The following is a 22,567-nucleotide window of genomic DNA, read 5'->3' as shown; positions in this document are numbered from 1 at the left end:
TTTTTCTGACTATTTTTTTAAGATATTACAATAATAAATATTTGATTAAATCTTTTAGGTTTTAAATCTTTAATTACTAAAAATTCACTCAATTAAAAAAATTAAATTTGATAAGAGTTTAGAAAATAATTATATATCTTTTAAATACTCCCATAAATAAAAATTTATTGAATTTGAAGCGTGAATATTAAACATGTATTTATATTATTTTATACTAAAATTTTTAATTAATAAATATGAATAGTTATGATTTGAACTTTAATTTATTAACATTAAAATTTTAAATTTATAAACAAAAGACAAAATAATAATTTTATAAAATCAACTAAAAAATTAATTTGTAAAGGCTATACTTGCAGCCATGGATAATTGTAAAGCCACCATTAATTAAAGAGTAACTCTCGAAAGAGCTCTATGCAGATTAATGGAGTTATTTTACTGTATAGTTCGTCTTGTTATGCACGGTTGTCGGCAGCTCAATTTTCTCCGATAATTTGTCTTCACTAACAATCTGCTCGACAAAGTTTGAATTAATCTCAAAATTGCAAACATATATGTAGGTTGTTTCTAGGCACCCTTTTCTGCTTATTTTATATCCAGACTTAGAAAGGGAGATCAATGTTCACAGGTTATCATCACTACAACAAATGTTATAATTAGTAATAAAAATTTTATAATAATATTAATTTTATTGTTTATAATATAAAATAATAATATAAATAATAATTATTAATAATATATATATATATAATATTATAGCAATTATTATTATTATTAAAAAATTTTAATAACAATAATTATTACCACCAATAATTATTTTACGATTACAATTTTATAATAATAACATCTAGAAATTCATATATTGATGCTATAAATTTATAACGATAAATTTTATACATTTAACAGTAAATATAATATTCCTTATAGTATTAATATTTTAATTAATTAATTTTTTGATTTATCAAAAATTAAAAAAAAATAAAGTGTTTGAACTCTTTCATAATGAACTAGAGAATTAATATCTGAAACGTTAATTGTGATTGCTTGTTAATGGAAACGTTGTGTTACCTCAAGTTTGATTTGCCAAAAAGAGTTCTAAAACATCTGTCAAATTAAAAGAATACACCGAGAAAGACTCATCTTTCTTCTGTACCAAGCATCATCGAGAGAGATTCTATCTTTTAAAAATGACTACTTTTCTTTCATATAGCATAAAATAAAAAACTCTTTTGATTCCTCCTTAATTATTGGCTCTTTAATAACCATTAATATAGTGCCATTAATGTGGAGGAAACCTCTCCAAATCCATAACTCTCTCCATAATCAATGGCATCATTATGTTCATTAATCTTGTGCAAAGAAATATCTCTAAATTCCCTTTTTAATTATAGGTATGATGAAATTCAATGAGTGGTAGCATAATGTACAAAACATGAGTTTAGTCTCTGGCCCATCATAAAAAAACCTAGGCCCGACCCATACTGCTTCATTAATATATCTATGTCATACCCATTTTACATTAGTAGTAGATTCAAATCTTTATACTACTTTATATATATATATATATATATATATATATATATATATATATACTAAAGTTCCTATGAACAGTGCAAGGGATCCAAGTACCAACAGTTTTTTTTCTCTTTTTTTTTAATTTTTTTACAATTTTTTTAAAATTATTTATTTTTTTATAAGAGACTAAACTCCTCTCAAATACCTTTTTTTTATTTTTTTTCTTAAAAAAAAAACTCTTTGTCTATAAAAAATAATCATATTTAAATATTTTCATATTATTTAAATAAAATTTAATTAAATTATAAATTAAAATTTAAAGGACATTTTTATCTTTTTTATAAATAAATATTTTAACAAGATAAATTTCTTAATCGATAATAGACTAAATAATAATTTATAATTATTAAAAAATAATGAATATATATAATTACTCGATGACTATTCTATTAGAAATTTTTCTTTTTTATTATTTTAATTTTAATTTTAGAAGTTATTTATTTTAACCTTATATATTGTATAATATAGTATTATTCTATATCTATTCTATATTCTATATCAAATAATATTGTTATTTATATTAAATACTATTATTTATTATATAGATTATTCTATTATATAGAAATTAGAAATTTATATATTATTTTTGTAACAATCTTAATTTTTAAATTTATTATTTTATAGGTAAATATTAATATTTTGTTTTATTTAAATTTTGGGAAATTATTTGAAATTTTTTAGATTTTAGAAATCAGGTTCGATTTTCCGAAAATATAAAACTTTGATGATTTTTAAAATTAATTTAAAGACCACGTGATAAAACTAAAAATATATTTGGACTCTACGAATTTTTCTGAGTTTTCTAAAATTTTTTTGAAATTTTTGAGCTTCATGTTTTGTCCTAGGGCAGAATAAAAATTTAAATTTTTTTATCTCGAATCGGACAGGCCGAATCGAACAAAACAGGGTCGGACCAGTTGAATCGGACTGGCCCCTTCCCTTTTTCTTCCCCTTCCGGCGTCGCGCGACCCCCTCCCCTTCTCTCCTTGTTTTCTCTCTCCTCCCTCAGCCCCTTACCGGCCAGCCATCGCCCCAGCCCTCCTCAATCGCCGGCGTACCTTCCCTATCCCTCCCCAACCCTCTAGGCCGCCGGAAACGTCGCGCGAAACCACCCCTGCTCGCACACGCTGCTTCACCTTTCTCGGCCGATTTGGGTCACCAATCAGACCGGGTCTTATCCCAAAATACTTATACACCTCGAGAGTTTTTCATAGACATCAAGAACACCAAAATCCATTGAGCAGTTTGTCCAATTTTTGTCTGGAAAATTTTAGCCCATTTTGACTTTCGGGCTAGATTTCTCGAAAACCGTAAACCCCACCAAAAATCCGAAAGTACCGAAGTGCTCCACTCGTCAAGAGCTTCGCAGCAATACCTATTTCAAATTTTTCCAATACCGTTTTTCAGTGGGTCCCGCGAGACTTCACAGTATTTTTTCGAGAATTAAATGAGCTTAGAAAATTTTTTAAAAATTATATACTAACCCCCGTGTTGTGGGCTTCGCGTAGGTACCTTCAATTTGCTGAAATTCAACAGTTGCTCAGGTCCGCAATTTCGGACCGGGTAAACAGGCTGCCAAAAAAGTCTTCGAATTGGGTTGAGGTTATAGGCTATTCCACCATTTTCAAACGTCCCGGACTCGTCTCCAGTGTCGAAATTGGCATAGGTAAACCCGAACCCTCATTTTCTTAATTATCTAGTGTCTGATTTCGATTAAAAATCTATAAAATATTCGTGGTAAGTTAGAAAAAATATAATTCGTTGTAGCTCTATAATATTGCTAAGGACCGCGGGGCAAAGTTTTAGAATTTTTGAAGCTCAAATGGGTAGTTTTTGCAAAAGGGGTAATTGTAGAGACTAAATTATAATTTTTTAAATTGTGGTTGTTGACTGTTTGGATGGCCCAGGAGGGGCCATGTGATGTAATTGAGTTGTGGATGTGTGACTTGTGGATATAGAAGTGCATTTTGAACCTTTTTTCAAGTTGGGTAGATCCTAGGTATAGGGGAGACTCTGCTGGATTTTCGGCACGACTTAGGGTGTCTTTGGTCTTTTTCAAACTTGTATTAAGTCAAATATATTAAAAATTGCAATGAAATTTTTTCAGGTGAGCCGGGATGGCCTTCCTCCTTCATCTAGCCACCGCAGTGACCGCGGTTAAGTCTGTGAGTAAAATATTAATTTTAACTATAGTTTCGATATTATTAAATGTTCAAGCATGCCCATGCATCATTTATAAATATATATCTATGTAGTTAAACACTAAGCACATTTTATATTGTATTCATAATTGATGAAGTATCATGGATGTTGTTTGTGATAATTTGGAGCAGTGTGCGTGTGTTGGCGTGCGTGTGGTATGGTATTAGATATGGACAGGACGGGTAGATACGGCTTGAAAGACACTCGCTAGGACCCGGTCCTTTATGGATAAGTTAGGGTAGACATGGCTTGAGAGATACTCATTGGGACCCCGCATTTGATTTATTAATCGAAAGTCCAGCTTAAGAGACACTCGCTAGCAGAGGTTGGATTAAGAGAGCTGTATAGGAGATCAGCTCCCATATATGTACTGTTTGAACAGTGTTGGGTGGGTGAGTGTTCTAAATTGCCTTTTTACTGCTATGATGTGATTTGTATGAAAATTATGATGATGTTGCATTTCATTCCTTATGATGTATTAGCTTTAGTTAGCTATAGAAATTATGGTTAAAATTAGTATTTTACTCTCTGAGTCGAACTCTCACTTCTGTTCATTTATTTTTCTAGGTTACAGGAGGATTACTTATTGTGACTAACCTGCTCTTCTTCTTCGCAGGTCAATTAGTGGTATTTAATGTATTTTGTATAATTGAATTAAATTTTAAACTTCGCATGTGTTAGGAGTATTTTAATTAATTTGGGTTTGTAATATAATATGGTGTTGAATTTGTAAGAATATTAATTACATGTATGACTGGATTGGATGAGAGAGCTGAGCTCCCATTGGATTTTTGATATTATGAGCACGTGGAGGGTGAGCTGAGCTCCCCAATTTATTATATATTGTGTTTACAGGTCGGATGAGTCAAAAATTTCTTGTTGAATAGTCTATTTTATGGCTGAACTCTGTCCGGTTAAATTCTTGAAATTGGGCCCAAATGGGCCTTAGAATTGGGTTAAAGAATAGTTAGGTTTACTACGGGTCTAGGGGCTTTAGGCTGGCCCAAGTCCTAGTGCCGGTTCGGCCCATAGGTTAGATAATGATAATTTTATTATTATTATATTTTATTATTTATTATTATATATTAATTTTTTATTTTTTTTTTAATTTTTTTAGGGCTACAAGGACTCAATCAAAATGATTTTTACCAACAAGATTCGAACTTTTTAATAAAACTTTTTAATATTGATTATTATGATTGTAATAAATGAATTAATAGGAAAATAATAATCTTCCTCCCGAAAATAGAAAATTTTCTAATAATAAAAATAAAACGAAACATAAAACTTTGTGTTTTCTATGTCAATTCATTTTTGAATTTATATATGTGCAATTCCTTCAATAATAAAAGATATTTTCGCAATTTTTTTAATACAGTTTCTTACTTTTATATATATATATATCAAAAATTCAATTTTGAGTTATTATTTCAGTAAAAATATTGTAAAAATTTTATTAAGTTTCCTTCTTTTCTTTCTTAATTCAATTGGTTAAATCTCCCAATTAATTTTTACTTTTTTTATAATTTCAAAATCTTTTTTTGTTTTAATTGTTTTTAACTATTAAACGATTATATTTATTTCAACGTAAAAAAAATATCAAAAATAAAAATAATATATAATTATAATGGATACGAGAATTGAGATAAAATTTTTTTATCAAAAAATTATCTCTAATTATTTACTTTAGCTATTAATTTATAAAATTATAGCCATATTATTTTTCTAATTAGATTATACATGAATATATTTTATGTGTGTAAAAAATAAAAATAATTAAATAAATTTAATAATAAATTATGAATAATAATTTATTTTAAAATATATACATATAAAAAAAATTTATTTATCAATAATACTATAAAAATTTTAAAAATAAAAATTATACCCAGAGCATCACACAAGCATTTTAACTTGTTTCTTTCTAGAATTGCCTACCAAAGAGAGAGGGAAGAAAATTCTATCCTACACATGCTGCATGCAAGAATTCATTCATACACATACCTACACTAGACAAATATACCTTTGTCATTCCAAAAAGTGTACCATTGTTGTTAGGAGATCAAGCTCTCCCCCCCGTCGCCCATCCTCGTGGAAAGTTTTTTTTTTTTTTTTTTCATATGAATTCGTTGCCAATATTGGATATATATATATATATATACACTAATAATTAATAGTTATTGAAATAGTTGATTTAATTATAATGATTACTCAACTCCTATACATAACTCCTGAAATTATGTTAATACGCCCTTTTTTTTGGGTCTAAGCTTATCTTTTCATTGATTGACATTTGATTAAAAGCTCTTTTACCATCTTTGCATGACTGGAAAGAGCCTTTCATAGCTGTAAGACTGCCTAATAAAGTTACAAACTTTATTAGATTTTTTTTTGTCTAAATTCAATTTATTATGGACTTAACATATACGATATAAATGATATGATTTATTTATTAAATATATAAATTCTATTTGTATGTATTTAAATCTAGGGTGAATTGAATTTTATAAGTAAGCCTGAAACAATATAAAAAAAATAGTGAGAGCAAGGAACATAACACATCAAGCTAGGGTCACCTTGATAACACCTGTCCCTTCTGTAATTTTGACAATGAGTCCATTTGCCATATTTTTCTAAAGTGCAGATTTGCTTGGCTCATTTGGAATTGGTTCTTCAAATGGTGGGGTATCCAGTTGTGCTGGTGCATTCCAAAATCGGTTATTGATCTCCTTGTTGAGTGGAGGTTTCTGATCTCTTGCTCCTTCCAATTAACCAAGTTTTGAACTACTCTTTTATGCTATAATCTCGTCGATTTGGTGTGCAATAGCAAGGTGTTTTGTGCCTCTAAAACTACATCCCCCTCCATATGTTCCTTTATTCTCTTCAGGGTCTCTATTTGGCTCAAGGCTTTGGACGCTGACTTCCCATACTCCGGCTTGGATATTTTATCTTCAACAGATGTCGAAAATTTCCTAGTTCCCTCCCCCCTTTGTGTCGCTTTAAGGGGGTGTTTGGTTTACCTGTTGGGTGCAGTTGATAGCTGATAGACACCCAAACAGGTAAATTATAGTGTTTGGCAAGTTTAAAAAAATAGAGCTGATAGCTGATGGGCAACTGATATGATACCCATCAGCTACAGTTTATATCAGCTCTATTTTTAGAGTTGTTTCTCATCAGCTAATAGCTGATTTGGTTTTATTTTTTATTTTGACCATATTATCCTTTTTTATTTAACTTGAAAATTAATATTATTAATATTTTTATTTTTTCATTTGTAATTTTAGCATTTTAATTAACGTATTTCAATTTTGATAAAATATTTTTTATTAATAACATAAAATATAAAATATTTATTTATATCTAAAAACTTAAAATTAATTATAAATTTTTCTAATAATAATTATTATTATTTTATTATTTTATTTATATTTTAAAATTATTTAATTATCTTAAAAAATAATTATTTTCTTATTTCAATAATAAAATAAATTATATAATATAAAAGATTAATAATTATATATTTATTTAAATAATATAATATATTAATTTAATAATTATATATTTAATTTAATAATAAAATAAGTAATATAATGTAATAAATTTATAATTTTATATTTATTTAAATAATAAAATAAATTATATGATATATACCCTTATTAGTCATTTGACATATCAACAGCAACAGCTAAATATAATTTTACCAAACACTTAACATAAAACAGCTATCATCAGCTATCAGTTATCAGCTATCAGCTAACAGCTATCAGTTGTATTCAACAATTAAACCAAACAGACCCTAAATAGAATGTAAGCGGATCATCCATTGGAAAACCTGATGAATGTGCAATTGGAGGCATCCTTAGATACTCTAATGGTGATTTCATTGGTTTATTCTCTCGTCCTGCAGGTAATTTTGACTCTAAGTAGCTGAGTTAAAGGCTATTCATAAAGCACTCGAGTTGATGCTCTCCTTCCCGCATATATGTATGGGTGCTGAAGCTAGTTTTATTGAATCTGACTCAAGGCATGAATGCGCTCTTTGTGTACCTTATCCTGTCAATGAAACGATCAATTCCATCATTAATCACCTCCTCTCCCTGCCCAGGATCACTTTCTCTCATGTGACAGCAAATTAAGAGCCAACCCAAATCGATTTAAAAGAAAATTGTGAGAGCAAGGATAATAACACATCAATCTATGGTCACCTACCTGTATATATGTTACCAAGCACTTCTCTGAAAAAAAAAAAGGAATGAAATATTGTCGGAGATTGAAACCCTTATGATAGCGTTGATTTTACTTTATAATTTTACATCTTTTCAAGGGTTTAAGTAAGTTTCCTCCAGCCTAATTAACATGGTCTAATTAACCTTAATATTTTGATTATTTTGATCTGTATTGGCCTGTGATATGTTATGAGAATGAAATGGGAAGAATTCCAACATCACGTCGATGGCTTTCATTCTTGTTATGACTATGCGACAAGAATATTCAAAGTATTCAACGTTGAAAAAAAGAAAAAAAAAATCAATATATGCTGATTCTTTAATTTTTAGATCATATATATTCCTTCAAAATAAAGTTGAGAATCATGTTTATGGCGTGGAACAAGCATCTACACTGTAAACTGTTGTTTTCATCTATACACTAAACTTATATATCAAGCAATAGTAGCTTGCTTTTCTGGCATATATATATATATATATATATATATATGGAGCAAGATTTTCCACGCTATAGGAGTATTAAAACAAATACCTTACCATATCCAATGAACTGGCTATATATGCTCTAGGGAAATTAAATAATTGATTAGAATGAGAGAATTTGAGTTTTCTTTAAGGAAAAATTTAACTAAGCTCGATCTAAACTCAGAATACAAGTATGTGAAAAAATTATTAAATCTCTATTAAATGTATATGATGATTACTTATATATAACATTACAAACTGTATATGAAAAGAAAGATGACTAAATAGTGCTCGTATTTGAATTTACAAAAATATTTAAGAGATAAAGATATCGTATCTTAATAGGTCCCACGATATATATATATATATATATATATGTTTCAGAGCGGTGATGAATAGCAAGGATTTCTCATTCTTTAATTTTAAATTGATTCTTTTAAGGATTTGATTGAGAAATTAAGTATATAAAAATTAAATACACAAATCTATGATCATATGCAAATATATACTATCCGAACCTTTAAAAATCAAAGAAAGTTAAATAACAGATAAATAGAAGCGAAATTCACACAAGATTGATAAAGGACGAAATTGAATTGGGAAAGGAGAAAAGCGGGTGTTGGGTGGTGGATTGTTACAATTAATAATATCTTAGGACTAATGGTTAAATCCTGGCGTTTCTACACAACAAAACGAAAAACATAATTGTTAGTCAATCAATGGAGTAAATGTTCTATGAATCCAAAACCTCAGCCCCTCCATTAACTTCAAGACAAACAAATTTTCAGCGCAATCTAATCCACTAGCCCTAATTTTGACTGCTTTTTAATTTCTGTAGCAATTGCGTCTATCAAATACATATGCTTATATTCAAAGATGTACTGTGGTTAATTGAAAATGTTTGCTCAGTTAGTCAAAACTATTTGGAATGGGGACAAACTTTAAATTAACGTTCAATGATATATTCTTTATGATCATTCCTCACCGTCCTTAATTAACATGTATGGCAAGAAAATTATGCGGAGGCTGCAAATGTTGTCTCACTTTTTCCTAGAATAAAGAGATTATTAGTGACTGTTTAGTACTATTGAACAATAGGTGCAAGAGAATAGAGACATTCCTCGATCCAGTAAATCCAGTAGTACTAATCTGTTAGATGCTGTCTCATAGCAAGTAAACTAAAATGAAAAGGAAAGAAATTGTAAGAAGAAGAGCTATCACTTTCTCATTTCTTTCGTAGTTCATGAATTCATTGTCTACTTATGCAGAAAGTCAACCTATCTTTCATTACACAAGATCCCTTGCAAATGAAACTTCAAACAAGTTCATCACCTTTGCTCATCATCAACATCCCATATTGAATGTAAAAGCATTTGCTGACCCTTGCACATTTGACTGGAAGAAATTAGTGACTGATCATTAAATGGACAATCTGAGCTCCAAATCTGGTTCTTGATTGTCACTTGATTCAGAATTTTGGCTGCTCGAACCCATCGAGTCGCTCCGATGTTTCTTGCTCTTCTTTGGGTGTGTGTCCTATGTATATGATAATCATCCAAGGATAAATAGATGAAAACATGATCAATCACATTAACCTCTCATTCTGGAAATCTATGGAGAACAAGATAACTACCTCAACTTGTAGATTTAAAAGGTGTCTAGTTGAGCCTCCCTGTGCAAAATGTTGAGCCTCCAAGAAACTATTCCCGGGGTTCCAGCTGGTTAAAGAATTTGATCATTTGGATTAGAAGGCCTAATATACCCTAGAGCGAAATTCCAAGGGTAAAAATTGAAAACCAGGACTTAAATCTTGCTTAAAGTCATGAATTTAAAGTGGTAAACATGAGTGTATGTGTATACCTTGCTCCAGTGGAGGGTTGGGAATCACCATATCTTATGTTTGTTCTTTCATAATGATCACCTAGCCCCATCTGCAATCCCATAAAATTGATGGTTTAAGGGCCACACACAGCATAAAAGGAAGCAAATAGACAATTTGAACTCATCGTTCTCGGAAAATGTCAGCCAGGACAATGATAATCATGAGGCAGGTGTGGATTAACATATTTTGATAAGCAAGTGTTGGCTAACAACCAACACTCAATCTCAATGCTTGAGTCATAAGGTGAGGGCCCAAAAATTTTGTTTTATTGTCTAAACAAGATGGACCTAGGGTTAGTGCCAATGAATAAGAGAGAGATTTTAAGAGAAATTCATAAAAAAAAAAAAAGAAAAAAAATTAGAAAAAAAAAAATCCCTTCAAAAGATCTTTTCCGGGTAGCAGTTGGATTTGAATTTAAAAGAAGAAGATTGATTGGAATTTAATTTGAAAATCAAGTCAAAGCACATGTATGCATTAATTTGAAGAAGATCATACATGATGATGACAATGATTATATGCTAAATTAAACTTCATACAAATCCACTAAAATTTATTCTATAGTTTGTATATCATTGCCACAATTCTAGATCGGAAGTTGCAGAGTTTTGATGTGCATATATGTTCTTATCAATGGTTGTTGTAATGGTTTCCTATCTCAACACATATACTAAAATGAAATTTGGGTCCTCAATACTCCCACAACCACAAACAACTAAAGAGACCAAGGAACAAGTCCACATACCATGATGTTAGGGGGTAAACCATAGGAAACTGAGGAAGCTGCAGATGATGAAGAATAAGAGAAAGAAGATGATGGCACCGATGAATAAGCTGTTTGCATTATCATATCCTCCTGCAGGTTTGTCAACACATTAACTCAATAACCTAGTTTGGAACATGCACACCTCCCACAGAGAGAGAGAGAGAGAGAGAGAGAGAGAGAGTTACCTGGTTGAAATTAGAAGCGTAGGAGCCATGAAGAGAGGGATGATAACCACTACCCATTTGGCCATGTAATCTGATCTTCTCCAATTGAGCAACGCCAAGGCCTCTCTGGGGTTGCTTAGGCTTGTCTGAGTTACTTTTCTTGCCTTTTCTTGAAGACCCACCTCTTTCATTTCCCAAGTTTGGCTCTCCAAAATAACTGCTACCCATAGTCTTCTCCTTTCTTGTGATGCGTGTTTGTGTATGAGAATTGAGAGAGAGATAAGATCTGCAGAGCTTTTCTTTGCGAATCCCAAGCTTTCTCTTACTGCAAAACTTTCAGAAAAACACACAACTGCTGATTCTATCAGAGATCTCCAAGACCCATTTTAAGCTGTTTGCTTCCCCAGTAATTATTGCATCGCTGGATCAGATTTTGTACAGATTTAATAGAAATATATACTTAGATTTTATGCTTTTTTTTTTTTTCTCCACCTTCTCTTCTGCCTCATTTTTATAACTTCTACATAAAATTTATTTTTTTATTATAATATAAATAACCATTTAATTAACTCATTAATATTATATTATATTTCCCTTTAGTTAGTAGACTATGAATTGATAGCGATTGTCTCCCATTTATTGTCTTAAAAAATTCTTATACGACAACAGATCCTACGCGTTCATGCTCATATATTCAACATTTATAATAGTATGCATGTATTCGATTGGTACATGCTACAAAAACAAAAATAATACCAAAATTATCTACCATTGATATATATATAAGCCACTTTTCATAGATAAACTTTGATCGTTGATTATGATGAAATTTACTTGAATTATAATACTTAAATTTATCAAAATATTAACAGATCATTATATATAAAAATAAATGAATAATAAAAAAGGGAAGAATCATTATAAAATAAAGTTAGAGCAAATCGAATTTACCATAATTAATAATAGATTCTCGAAATCTCGTTTACAGCTTGTTGGGGATTGTCTAGTGATAAGAAACTGAAATTTCTTGGCATTATAACCAAAAAGGTTGGTCTTCTCAATCTTGAATTTGGTTTTTTGTTTGAATGTTTTTGAATTTTGATCAACGAGACAATTCCTTTTTAATTAAATAACCAAATTAATATAATTAATATAATTAAATGATTAATGGAAGGATTAAATGCAAAATATATAAGGTTTAATTAAAAAATAAAATAAAGATATCTTGATAAGTAGACATAGTGCAAGGAACCAAATCTAATTGAGCTGTTTCACGCATGATTTGTGGGTCATATTTTATGAGTTGTTGTGTGGTGGAAAGTGAGAATCCTCCAATTTCTTATACAGGCATGTGAATGAATGCAATTACCAAAGACCCCACTAATCCCTTCCATAATCCTGCCATTGGTCACTTAATTAACACCAACTTATTAATTAAATATTATCTGATTACGAAAACCTCATCTTTAAATATTATATTATATTATATGCTTTTAAGTTTTAACCTCTTGCCATGTTAATTAAGCCTGCAGCTTTACTAACATATTCTTCAGCTTTACCTTCTTAATCTCCACTAAAGGAGCGTTTGGCATAATATTAATAAGGAATAATTATATCTTTATAATTTTTAATTTTTATTAATATTATTTAAATATTTAAAAATATTATATTAACTTTTTATCCCATTAATATTTATACCTCTTCACAGATTAAACGTTAACATTAAAAGATTAAGTTAATAATTATATTTTTTAAAAATTAAAACTTACAAAGTATAACATTTAATTCTAAAATGTGTTTAGTAAAAGATAAAAAATTAAAAATTAAATGTTATTTTTGTAAATTTTAACTTTTAAAATGATAATTATTAACCTAGATCCCTAAGGTTAAATTTAATCCACAAGAAGATATAAATATTAATAAGTCAAAAAATTAACCTAATATTTTTTAAGTACCCAAATAACATTAATGAGAAGTTAAAAATTACAAGAATAATAATTATCCCTTATTAATCCGCACCAATCTCCCTTAATTTTTAACTTTTTACCAAACACATTCTAAACCCTTTGATTTACCTCCATTTTAGACCTTAACTACTAATGCTTTTGGGTTTTAACCTCATGCCATGTTAATTAAGCCTACCACATAGCTTGCTTTACTAGCATATTCTCCTCATGCCATTAAACTCTTTGATTTATCTCCATTATTAAAAACATTGTAGGATCCCTTTTTATTTCTGCTCAAACTATACACTCATAAATATCTTTCTAATATTAAAATTTATAGAAAAATACTTTATAAAATTTAAAATATTATGCATATAGAGTGTAACATGTTATGTTATTAATTATATTATAGTCAAAATATACATAAAATAATTGATCTAGACACCATTTGATTATAAATATTTTTTTGTGAAATTAAATTTAATGATAAATTTAATTCATGCAAGGTTATAGACAGATGCACCTTAAAAAAAGATCAATTGAAATAAATTGCTCTTTTTATATGTGTATATATATATATATATAAATTGATCCCTCTTAAATTTAATTATCAAAACCTTTTTTTATAAACATTAAAATAGATTGTTCATTTGTATGACTTATTTAAATCTAGCAGCTATTCTTTTTACATGAAAATATTGGTTGGATTGATTTAATTTTATTCTACTAAATTTTTAGATGTTAAGAGTCTTAATAATTGAATATTAATTTAAAATGTTTATTTTTGATATGCTTATTTTTATATATGTTGACAAAAAAAAATTCTAAATCCGTCATTGTGCAGGGTAATAAGAGATTAGAGATACGAATTAATTAAAATAGTTAATATAACCTTAATTTTTTATAGGAAATTGAGAAAATAAAAACTCAAACCTAACATTTATCAGATGAGTCATATATTTTTAGTTGTTAAATCAAGTCAAACAAAACTAATATAAAGTTAATTTTATATGATAACAAGTTTAAAAATTTTGAAATTAAATATTTACATTAAAGTTCTTGTAGAATCAATTAAAAATATATATATAATTAAAATAATGAGCGCTTAATATTTAATTTAAAAACTGTTAAATTCATTATTATATAATATTAAATTTATAATAATTGCATCTATTAAAATATAGCTGAGGTTTAATCTTAACTTGCAATATGGTATGGCCTTTTTACATTAGTCAAATGTGGAACCCAATCCCGCCCATGACCCGACGTATAATATGGGGTGTCTCATAACTCGTCTTTCAAATAAAAACCCTAAAATATTCAAAAAAAACATGTATCATTTAAATCCAACAAAATATATATTGTATATATGCCCAACATTAATTTCTTATTATATTATATTAATTAATTAATTGGTGCAGTCGTCTACATTCAACCATTGCAATAACACTGTTCGACTGCCAATGCTTGATGCAACCTGTGACTGTGTGAACAAATTAAAATGTAAGTCTACTTAAACCAAAATTAAAAAATAAATAAATAAATAATGCTGCCTACTAATTTCTATGTCCTTTTTTTTTATTTTATTCATGTCGTGAATCATATGGTTACAACCAATGTTCTATGTTGATATAATTTAAATTAGACTTTTTTTCTTGAAAGCAATTTAAATTAGACTTCTTCTCTTTATTAAATAATAAGGCTAATGGCATTATGCCATGTGTTACAATTTTTCATCAATGCTGACGTATAATATTCTTGCTTCATCCTTCTCAAGAAAATATATATTATTTATTCTTGCTTCATATGAACATATATATTATAATTAATTTAATGTTGAATATTTTAGTTTATAATTATATTTACTTTTCTTCATCAATAATTAAAATATAAAGCAATCAATTAGTTTCGAGTTTCAAAGTTTCGATTGCTTTCGGAATTATTTTTTTCTTTATAAATTATTATTGGAATCATCTTTATAATTATAGAATTTCGAGTTCGTATTCCAATTAGACCTAATTATATAAAAAATAATAATAAATTACAAATTCAATCACGATTTATGAAAATTTATACAATGAGATAGCCCCATGCATGATTCAGGTTAAAGTAGTTTCTCTAATATGATCATACATCCTAATCTATAGAGCAAATACAATCCAAAAAATTGATAAAGTTTCTCTTTAAATATAATTAATTAAATTTAAAAATCTACGGAAAACAAGAATAATGGCTATTATTTATTGTAATGAGCGTAATGGCTTTCTTTTAAATAATGAATCACAGTATGATGAGAGGGTAAAATGTCCATAAAATAACTACTGTTATTTAAAACAATGAGTCAGTCTCTGCGACATTAAAAAAGCTGAAAATGTCTATAGTCTACTGAAATCATTTCTTGTTAAAAAAAAAAAAGTGCTGTTATTTAAAACAATGAGTCAGCCTCTACGACATTAAAAAAGCTAAAAAACTGCTAAGAGCAGCAGAGGGTGAGTTCTCTCCTTCGATTAACTTTTTTTTTTTATATATAAACGGTAAATTTTATTATAAAACCAAAAAAAGAAAAACTTAACATGATTTGTCTGACTAAATTCTGATCAATAGGCCAACCTAATTACACCCAATCCTTTGATCAACTGTTGGCTTGGTAGAGATTAGGGGAGCTTTAGTAGCCAGTAGAGGAGCCAAGAGTGAGCTTGGGAGAAGTAGTTGGTGTCGAAAATATTTGTGGGTGGCAAGGGACAACATCGACGACTCTTCTTTTCTTCAATTCTATGAGCTACAGGTTGAGGGGAAAATGACAGGCTAGATTTTACAAAGTGACAGGTAAGGGTAAGGATGGCAACTAATTAGGTATTTTTTATTTTAATTTAATTTTACTAGAATGAATTTAAATAATATAAATTATTAATAAAAATTATATTTTATATAAATTATTAATTAAAAAATATAAAATTAAATAAGTTAAGATATTATTTAAATAATAATAATTAAATTTAGAAGAATTTAAATAATAAAAGAAATTTTAATTAAATTTAAATATTAAAAATATTAATAAATTTAAATTTAAATAAATTAATTTTTACGAATTCCCTGCTTCATTGCAATAAGTCAGGGACTGCTATAAAGAGAACAAACAGCCGATGAGAAAGGAATTTCAACTATAAACTGGCTGGTTGCGCGGCTGCTTCAACTCGTCTTCCCCCTTTGTTTCAAAATTTTCTAATGGCTTTTCTCCATGTTCTGGTTCTGGGTCTACTCTTTTACTTTTAGATTTTCTAATGGTCAATTATAATTTAATTTCTTCCTTATATTTTCGTTTTTATTGTCTATAGAAGTTTCCATAATTGTTTACTTCATATTCTTTTCTCTAATTGATTTTCTAATTTTCAGAATTTTCTCCACATATATACATTATTATTAGAAGTAGGGTGTTACATATCTTGATGGTAACATATTAAAATAGATTATGATTATGGAGGAAAACAAGAGAATAAAACAAAGGATTTTTGGTGATTAGGATGAGCGATGTAAAATATTATATATTATGATTATATACATAAATAAAAAATAAAAAAAAGAAGACAAAGTCTAGTGGGAAGAGATGTAGAGAATATGTTATCTACTGTAGATTGTGGGCATATGCAGAGTAAGTCCACATGATTTGCAAAACAATATAATCCCTAGGAAGACGCTGTCTATGTGTTTGCAAACCTCAATATCTTATTTTATATTAGGATTCTCATAAATGGAAAATTCAATTAGAGTACATGGGGAATTGTACCAAACCCCTATTTTATTTTTATATATATGGTTGATTAGGGTTTTCTGATTTTCCCTTTCTTTCTCTTTCTCTTTTACTTTATTTTGTTTCTTAGAAGGTTGTGAGCTTATGTGTTAGAGAGAAGTCTTTTTGGTATCTCTTTCTTCTTGTGGAGTATAATATGATCATGAGATTCTTGAAAAACATATTTATTGATTCACATATTTATATCACATTTTATTTAACTAAATACTATTATTAGAATCATGTTAAAAAAATGATATTACGAATTCAAATTATAGTCAAAGCAAATCAAAAAAATTATAATTTCTTATTTTAATACTTATAATCAAAAGTAATAAGTTAATTCTTGTATATTGAGACTAGGTGTTAGTTTTTTTTTTTTTTATTTGTAAGTATTTTTTAATAAAATTGAATCTTAATTATCAACAAGTGTTAGATGTAATAATAAGACTTGCTACACTTTCAATGAGAGAACTCAAGTTCATTCTTTAGAAAATAAATTTTTGGGAAGAACATCTACAAACCCCAAAAGAATTACTTTCTATAGACCATAAAATGAATATAGAGGGATGTCCTAACTATTTGCATAACAAATCTAATATAGTCATCAACTTAATTATATGAGTTTGATTGATTTCACTCCTTTCATAATCCTACAAAATGCATAGACTTTTACCATATATTATGTTAATATCTGAAGTATGATGCGTCCCAACCGCAAGTGCACGGGTCGTACAAGTAATATAGAAAAGATATCGATCCCACGAGGAGTTGTGTTAATGATTGAATTTTCGATATAAAAGTTGACTAAATTGAAGTATTCATGAAATTAAAATAATGAATTAATGGGTAATGGAGTACGAAATCTAAATGTGCAAATTTAATATTCTATTCAACAATGTATTAATTAAACTAAAATTGCATCAAATTGAAATAAGCAAGTTCAAATATGGCACTATTTAAAATGGCAAATGATTAAATTCGATTAGAAATTAACAATGGTAAAAAGGCGATTCCGGAGTTCGGGATTTCATATTCAAGCTATTTTGGGATTTTCCCCAGCTAGCCCAATCCATGAAATTTATGGGTTTAAAGGAGATTAATTCTAAAATCCTTTGAAAACTCTTTCGAGTGAGACAAAGAGTGCCTTAATTAACTTAATCCTACTTTCGTGGAGTTAAAATTAACCAAGACCCATTAGGTTCTTTAATCAATCTATTAAAACCCTCTTAACCCTTAGTCTATTTCTAGATCTAAGTTAATTAAGTCCAATTTCTTGATTAACTATCACTTGGTTTTCTCCTTTGATTGCTTCAACCAAGGATTAAGAACATAACTTAATGGGGCCCTTCATTAAGCATGTGAATAAGCACACAAGAAATGGATTAAACCTCATAAATTCATTAAATTGGGACTAACCGTTCAAATCCACAAAAATAACTAAAATATTACATCCCTTACTCCAATCAAAAGTAAACTACTCACTATCCATAATGCTTACAAGATATGATGAGTTTAAATGGAAATAAAGCTTTAATCTAAGCTAAGAAGTAAGAAATTAAACACTAGAAATGTAGAAAAATGTAAAGGAAGGAAGAAATCTGCAAATCTTGGTTAAAAATGGTGTGGAAGGTGAAAATGACTCCTCAAATTCTGCCTCTCTTCTCCTCTTCTTCTTTTCTCCTTGCCTCCTCTTCTAAAATGAGAAAATGGGACTATTTATAGCATTTTTCTGACATGGAGCCCTAAAATGGTATGTTCTAGGAGGAATTATTTGAGGGAATCTCCTGCCACTCATTAATGAACTCTTCATGGATGCATAAGTGGATGCATAAGTTATGCAGTCCCTTATGCGATTACTGTTACAGGTCACTTATGCGGTTGCATGACTTAGTGCATAGGTTATGCACAATTTCGTGAATGTGCATAAGGGAGGCGAGAATGTGCATAAGCTATGCGATCTCCTTATGCACATTTGGTTCGAACGATGATCTTTCTCCTTATGCAGATCTGCATAGCTTATGCGGCAAGTTATGCACGATTTGGTCAATGCATATTTCAGCTTGAAAACTTGTTTTGACATCTTTTGGCTGCAGAAGATACTCCTCAATGGCAAAATTCTCTTTAGTCCTTCAAAAACACCATTTTTCCTACAAAACAAAGTAAAAATTACAAATTAATCCAAAATCGACAATTATGAAAAACTAACTAATTAACTAATAAAATTAGCTAAAAATGACTAATAATCAAATAAAAATGGTTATGAAATTAAACCTAAATGATTATGCAAAATGTATGCATCAAATACCCCCAAACTCAAGCTTTTGCTTGTCCTCAAGCAAACTTTAAAATGTAATGCAAAATTTTTAGGGGTGCCTTATCCAAAGAGCTATGAAAATTACCTATTAAAGTAACTAAACACACCTTTAGCCATACTAACAATCCATATACCCATCCTTCAAAATGCAAAGAATCTAATGCTTATCCAAGCTTTCACCGCTTAGCCATCAAGTCAATTATCATTCAAAATCCCCAAACCAACCAATCAAAAGAGAGAGAGTCATGCTCAAAAGGAATTCTAGAACAATCAATAGTCAAAGTGTCTCTATATAGAATGATGGAATTAAATGAATGAATGGATAATTTTCCAATCCCATAGGCAAATTCCCTACTCCTATCTCCACTAATGTAGCAAATACTATCAAGAGATCAAAGGTCTTTTTAGGGATGTAATGGGGCCATGGGGTTCAAAATGAGGCTAAGAAGAAGAATGGGTAAAAAGGATTCAAAGCATGAGAATATTTCAAATCTTAACAACATAAGGTACACTTCTTATTTTATTATAATTTTTTCTTTTTTTTTTTTTGTATATATGGAGGAGAGAAGTACACAATGAGAATTGTCAAGTGCTAGCAAAACACATAAAAATGGAGGGACATTTTGATACTTTAAACTTGTATCTTGCATTTTTTTTTTTTATGATTGTCCCTAAAATTGCCACCCCCAAACTCATTCCTTTTAATACTTTGAGTGGATTTCTTTCAATTTGAATGACAATAGTGAAAATCACATATAGTAGCACTTGTACAAGATGACAAGCACTTCTTCTCCCTTTTTTTTTTTTTTTTTTTTTTTTAGAAAGTGTACCTAATATTCAATATTATTCTCATGAAAAGGGTTGGAGTGTTTGGTTCATTGGCTAGGTAGCAATAAGGATTTCAAGAAAAATTAGGGATAAAAAGGCTCAAAGGGGTTTTCAAAGGTCAATTTTAATTAGGAAAAAGGGCCAAAGGTTTAAAATGAGAAGGTTTAAATCAAAGAATGCCTAATCATCTCTCTTTTCAAGTATAAGCTGATATTTCGCCTTGAAAGGTTTAGAAAATTTGTTCTAGGATTGGTGAGACATCATTTGACTACCTTATATCCAATAACTCCCTCTAAACACTCCAATCTCTAAAGGACTAGTTGGGTGGCTTTTTGGCTAAGAAGATATAGGCAAGGGATAGACACTTCAAAACTTTGCACCTCTTAGGAAACTTTCAATCCACAAACCCAACTAAAAGTAAGTCAAATCACTCTCATAGGCAACTTTTCAATACTCAAGGGATTTGGCAAAAGATTTTAATGCATGATGCATGATTCCTAAAAATGAGCAATGCATTAACTAAATGGAAGAAGTCTATTTGTGTGCAAAGTGTATAATTTCTAAGTGATGTATAATGTGTGTGTAAATGTGTTATGTATATGTATGTATGGATGTATATGTAAAATATTTACAATATATGTAAATGAAATGGGATGAGATGTTCCTATACTCAAAATGTAAAAAAAAAATGAAGCAAAAATCAAAATGAATGTGCACCCCCAAACTCAAAATTAGACATTGTCCTCAATGTCTCAAGTAGTGCATTATCAAAATTCAAAGTAAAGAGAAATTACCAAGAATTGTGAAATTTATGAGCAAAAGGAAAGAGTTACCTGGTATGAGAATTCAAGATAAAGGAATGCATAAGAAGCTGCACAGGTTATGCAGAGTTAAGTGCTGTCCAGAGCATGTGCATAGGTAAGGTGCATAAGCCATGCGGTGCTGCATAAGTGGCAATAAGGGTTGCATAGGCTATGTAAAATATTTGCATAATTTTTTTTTTTTTTTTTTTTTGTGTGCATAAGTAAGGTGCATAAGCCATGCGGTGCTGCATAAGTGGCAATAAGGGTTGCATAGGCTATGTAAAATATTTGCATTTTTTTTTTTTTTTTTTTTTTTTTTTTTTTTTTTTTTTGCATAAGTAGGGTGCATAAGCCATGCGGTGCTGCATAAGTGGCAATAAGGGTTGCATAGGCTATAAAAATATTTTTTTTTTTTTTTTTTTTTTTGTCATGCGGAAGTGCATAAGTTATGCACTCTCCTTATGCAAGTTTCGGTGACCCTTGAAATTTTGAGGAGCGAAGTCATGCGGGAGTGCATAAGTTATGCACTCCCCTTATGCATCTCTCGGCAGAAGTGGTTGTTCAGAAAATCGGGTCATGCAGAAGTGCATAGGTTATGCACTCTGCTCATGCACTGTTCGGCAATTTTTGGAATTTTGGGTTGGTGGTCATGCAGATGTGCATAGGTTATGCACTCTGCTTATGCACCCCTCGGCAAGTTTGAATTTTTGGAGTTCTTGGTTATGCGGAAGTGCGTAACTTATGCACCTTCCTTATGCACCCCTCGGCAAGTTTGATTTTTCTGGGTTTCTGGTCATGCAGAAGTGCATAGGTTATGCACTCTGCTTATGCACCCCTCGGCAAGTTTGAATTTTTGGAGTTTCTGGTCATGCGGAAGTGCATAAGTTATGCATCTTCCTTATGCACCCCTCGGCAGAATTGGAAGTTCAGAGTTTTTGGTTATGCAGAAGTGCATAGGTTATGCACTCTGCTTATGCAGACTTCGGCAGAGAGAGAAAATGCAGGATTTGAAGTCATGCAGTTGTGCATAAGTCATGCACTCACCTTATGCAGTTTTTACAGATATGAATTTTGACAAAATGAGGTTATGCAGAACTGCATAGGCTATGCACTCTCCTTATGCACTTGCAATAAAGGTGAAAAATGGCAAGAATTGTGGTTATGCAGGATTGCATAAGCTATGCAGTTGCTTATGCACAATTCAATAAGATTAGGATTGCAATAGAATATGATTTGCAAGTGTGAAAAATACCCTAAAATGAAGAAATATAATTCTATGAAGCATAAACCATGAGAAATTTTCACAAAAAACACATCAATATATACAAAGTTCATCAAAAATGCATCACACAAGCTTGTAGAAGATGGATCCTGCATAAAAAGCATTTGTGACCCATGCCATTTTGACTCAAATTCTGCAAATCAACATTTAGCACATTAAAACTCAATAAAATCTGCATAAAGTTGCATCTATTCACAAATGATGAACTCCCCAAGTCATGCCAAGAAAATGCAAAATGTCCACCTTGAATCCACAACCCAAATAAGCTCAAAACTACAAAGATGACCCACTTACCACCATATTAACATTATAAGCACAAATACTTAA

The 22,567-nt window shown here is 29.6% G+C and overlaps 1 protein-coding gene across 1 annotated transcript; it reads right to left on the bottom strand.

Annotated features, from left to right (window-relative positions):
* Positions 1–9,667: 9,667 nt before the first annotated feature.
* LOC110661067 (protein SPEAR3) lies at positions 9,668–11,777 on the bottom strand. The gene is made up of 5 exons (XM_021819591.2): positions 11,299–11,777; positions 11,093–11,203; positions 10,329–10,399; positions 10,102–10,186; positions 9,668–10,004 (listed from the first exon to the last, which is right to left on the bottom strand). The coding sequence occupies exons 1-5, from the start codon at positions 11,503–11,505 to the stop codon at positions 9,888–9,890; spliced, it is 591 nt and encodes a 196-aa protein (XP_021675283.1). The 5' UTR covers positions 11,506–11,777; the 3' UTR covers positions 9,668–9,887.
* Between the last annotated feature and the right edge of the window lie 10,790 nt (positions 11,778–22,567).

This window comes from Hevea brasiliensis, chromosome 11, assembly GCF_030052815.1.
Source record: "Hevea brasiliensis isolate MT/VB/25A 57/8 chromosome 11, ASM3005281v1, whole genome shotgun sequence".
NCBI classification, from domain to species: domain Eukaryota; kingdom Viridiplantae; phylum Streptophyta; class Magnoliopsida; order Malpighiales; family Euphorbiaceae; genus Hevea; species Hevea brasiliensis.
The sequence above is the reverse complement of the archived record's forward strand: the minus strand, read 5'-3'. Positions and strand labels throughout refer to the sequence as shown.